The 3,542-nt window shown below is 32.5% G+C and overlaps 1 protein-coding gene across 4 annotated transcripts; it reads left to right on the top strand.

The window, feature by feature from the left end:
- Window positions 1–1,018: 1,018 nt before the first annotated feature.
- Window positions 1,019–2,886, top strand: LOC123717156 (NADH dehydrogenase [ubiquinone] 1 alpha subcomplex assembly factor 3). Of its 4 annotated transcripts, none has more exons than XM_045673008.1 (6): window positions 1,019–1,192; window positions 1,363–1,465; window positions 1,643–1,701; window positions 1,786–1,879; window positions 2,093–2,229; window positions 2,519–2,886. In XM_045673008.1, exons 1-6 carry the CDS (start codon window positions 1,107–1,109, stop codon window positions 2,628–2,630), a joined length of 591 nt encoding a protein of 196 aa, XP_045528964.1. In that variant the 5' UTR covers window positions 1,019–1,106; the 3' UTR covers window positions 2,631–2,886. The 4 variants fall into 4 exon arrangements, with proteins under 4 accessions (XP_045528964.1, XP_045528965.1, XP_045528967.1 ...); XM_045673011.1 differs by having other exon boundaries at window positions 1,038–1,196; window positions 1,363–1,477; XM_045673010.1 differs by having other exon boundaries at window positions 1,039–1,196.
- Window positions 2,887–3,542: the final 656 nt, after the last annotated feature.

The following is a 3,542-nucleotide window of genomic DNA, read 5'->3' as shown; positions in this document are numbered from 1 at the left end:
TATAGGAAAGACCGGTCATCCCTAACAAAGGTTCTCCAACGGGATGTACTAAAATATAGATTTAAGAATTTTGATTTGATTTTGTACACAGTTTTTATGGATTTGATTGTTTCATTATACAACTAATTTATTGTTAAATTTCTTTAGGCGAAATTTACATTTGGTTTGGATTAATAAATACGTCGCCTGAATTTGATGAACTGATTATGTAGATACCTTGATTGGAACCCCTTCATTTTTGGCTTCCGGAGTTAAAAGTATAAAAAAGATGAAATAGATTTTTGTGTATTGTATGGAAATTCGATAAACGAAACGTACATTTTATACATTTCTCTTAATTATTATAATATTTCAATACACGCTGTATTTCAAAACATGTGAAACGAAACGCAATCCGCTATTATGAATGCAGATTTTGACAGTAATTACACTGACAGATTAAATCCGTTACTTTCAAGTTTAAGTGAATGTGTTTCTGCTTTTATTTTATTTGGATTTTTTGGATACTTGAGTATATTTTCCGTAGCGCCAGAGCTGTCCCAAAAGCTTAGCGAAAGTGGTTGGGGGTGATAACCCTCGCAACCCCGAATTCGGGCAACGTATTTCTAAATCGTTACCTAAAAAAACACAGCACATGGAAACTTGATTGATATTTGTTACTATCACACAAGTCACAAGAATCCTTGGCTAAACTTTCCAATATGGACCGTCGATTTGAAAGCTCATATTTTTATTGTAGATAGTACTCACTAAAAGAAAGAGTTTTGCAAAATTTTCGGCTGCGCAAACTTACGGTTCATGAGATATATTTTTTTAAACTTTTTATACAAAATGGTAAATAACACGCCATTACAAAATGTATTTGGTGAAAATTGATGTAGAATCCTTAACGCCTTTACTTTACCGTGTATATAAGAATACATATAAATAAAATATATTATCTTTGTATTTACTTGCCAAAGATCACATGTGAAAAAAATACAAATAACAGTTGTCAGTTGTCATTCTTCTGTTTTCTGTCATCTATGTCAATATGTGATTAGCGCACTAGGTTTTAATTTTTATGTAAACCATTTAAACTAATTAATTAGTTAAACCATTAAGACATGTTAATTCAAAGGGTTCGACCCCTCTTTGGGGCTATTTTAAAATCTTCCTTTCAAGTGGATTCTAAATATTTGTCACGCTCTAGGTTGGTACGTAGTATTTTATAATATTTAAGCGTTAAGCTCTTAAAAACAACGACAACGAGCATTTGTTCTATATACCATTTATTTAAGAACGTAGGAACGATACGCGTTCCTACTTCTATCACAAATTAGCTTTATATACTAAAGTAAATATGGATTGTCCTCCTTTCAGCATAGTATACCATAAAGCAGCATATGAGGGTGATGGCAAGACAACAGTGCGTATTATCAATCAGGATCCCGATCTCGGGCTCATTATAGACTCATACGGCTCAGTAAGAAATTAGGTTTATATAAAATGTTATTTCACTCTAAATGAATAACCTGCATGCTGAAAATAAAATTACAATTGTAGAAGTTAAGAACGATTTTTTTTAACAAAATCCAACAATTACTTTTAATAACACCAACGCAACAAAATACACTTCGATATAATAGCATTTTTATTTCAGTTTGGCTTTCGTCTCAACAATGGTCTTACTGTACTGGGACCTATGGCTATATTTCCAAGGTAGGTTAAGTTATAAATTAATTAGGACATTATTGAGATTCCGAATTAAATAGTACTTATAGACTATTTATTTTCTCATTACAGGACTGTCCTATCTTGGCAAATTCATAGTTCAGACAACATCACAGCCGATTCACTCACATTGTTCAGATTGCTGGAACCTAAAGTGGATCTTGTGGTATTTACATAATAGTTTCTTTATCGCACTGCTGTTTAAAAATGTATAGCATTCTATTTTGTCATAAAGGAGGCATTAAACAAGTATGCATTATTGGCATTCCATATAGCAGTAAAATTAGTCAATATAAGTGAACATAATATACCAATTACATTGCAGGATTTCTACAGAGTACACTTAGAAAAAAACAAAGTAAGTTTTTTTTGCCCACAGATAATAGGACTTGAAACAAAAGATCGTAAAGTGTTAAACTCAGTGTTCCGAGCAAGTCGTGAAGCAAAACTGAATGTGGAGATTTTAGCAACTGAACATGCCTGTGCAACCTTTAACTTTCTTAATGCGGAAAGCAGGTATAGGATTTATATTATACTAAATGAACTAATTGTCTATGACATTCCTGAGTCTGTTTCTTACTTGACTTCTTTAGTTCAATCAAGTGTTACTTTTATACACAAGATTTCTTATAGCTATTGTGATGTAAGTCTCATATAAGTGCATATTTTCACGTCTCACGGTCAAGTGATTTAAAAGAATGAAATGAAAGAGTGAGATTCACAAGCTTATTAGTTTGAATGTTTCCTGGAATTTATATTATCTATATTCGTTTTATCTGGTTTAAACACAAATTATCCTCAACAGGTCAATAGCAGGTGCTTTGATCCCACCATTGCACATTGAAGTGAATGAAGACGACATGCTCAACAGCAAACTGCACTACGGGAACCTGTACAACCGTCGGGATGACTTATAGACAAATTGTATTTGTCCATAAGTAAATGTGGTCATATGTTTTGTATGGTTTCACATTTATTTCCTGTTATTTTCATAATAGAACCCTAAAGTCAATGTAAAGTTATATGTTATATATTCCCTCCGTCGCCGATAGATGGCGCCTTTTAAAATAACGTTTACTATTGTTTCCTAGCATTCAATATGTTTTAGTTTTATTTGTTAAGCTTTAGGTGATTGTATAAAATTAAAATGTAAATATAGTTTCCTGCAACTTATTTATCTATTTATTTCAAGTCGTAAATTTGACTTCATTTCCCGTAGCCGAATAGATTATTATAATAGTTTCTTAGTAATATGAATTTGGAAGACATCTACGTGACCTTGCGAGGAGCCAGCGACGGTGGAACTGTAAGATATTCGGTTATTCTAAAATGGTTCAAAGCCTGTAACATTATCGACGGTAGAATAATAACTGAGCACCTATTCGCAACATCCTACGAACGACTTTGTCCAAATCGAGAAGGCTTATCATTAGTCCAATTTATACAACTCGTCGGAATTTTGAAGAGGGAATCGAGGCGAGACGTTGAAGTGTTTTGTAATTTATTTAAAAGTGTTAGAGATGAGATTGTGGAAGTAATAAGAAGAAATCAACTTTAACAATTGGCTCTTTAGTTCCTCCAATTAGGTACTTATTTGAGTGAGCATGCACATACAATCCTAGTTTTATGCTGTAATATTAACAGTACGGGAATACAAGCGTTTCATTCGTGTAGGTCTCCAAACTATGATAATACGCAAAAGACTCCCTTTATGGTTATTATTACGGTAATTATAAAGTTTAAAGATGCATTAATGGGTATTTCTCGATTTTCTTTTGAAAAATTGGAATCTCTTTATTTATGAACGAGGGTTTGGAATAATAAACCGA

Source organism: Pieris brassicae, chromosome 12 (assembly GCF_905147105.1).
Source record: "Pieris brassicae chromosome 12, ilPieBrab1.1, whole genome shotgun sequence".
Taxonomy (NCBI): domain Eukaryota; kingdom Metazoa; phylum Arthropoda; class Insecta; order Lepidoptera; family Pieridae; genus Pieris; species Pieris brassicae.
Note: the sequence above shows the minus strand (reverse complement) of the source record. Positions and strands in the feature narration are given on the sequence as shown.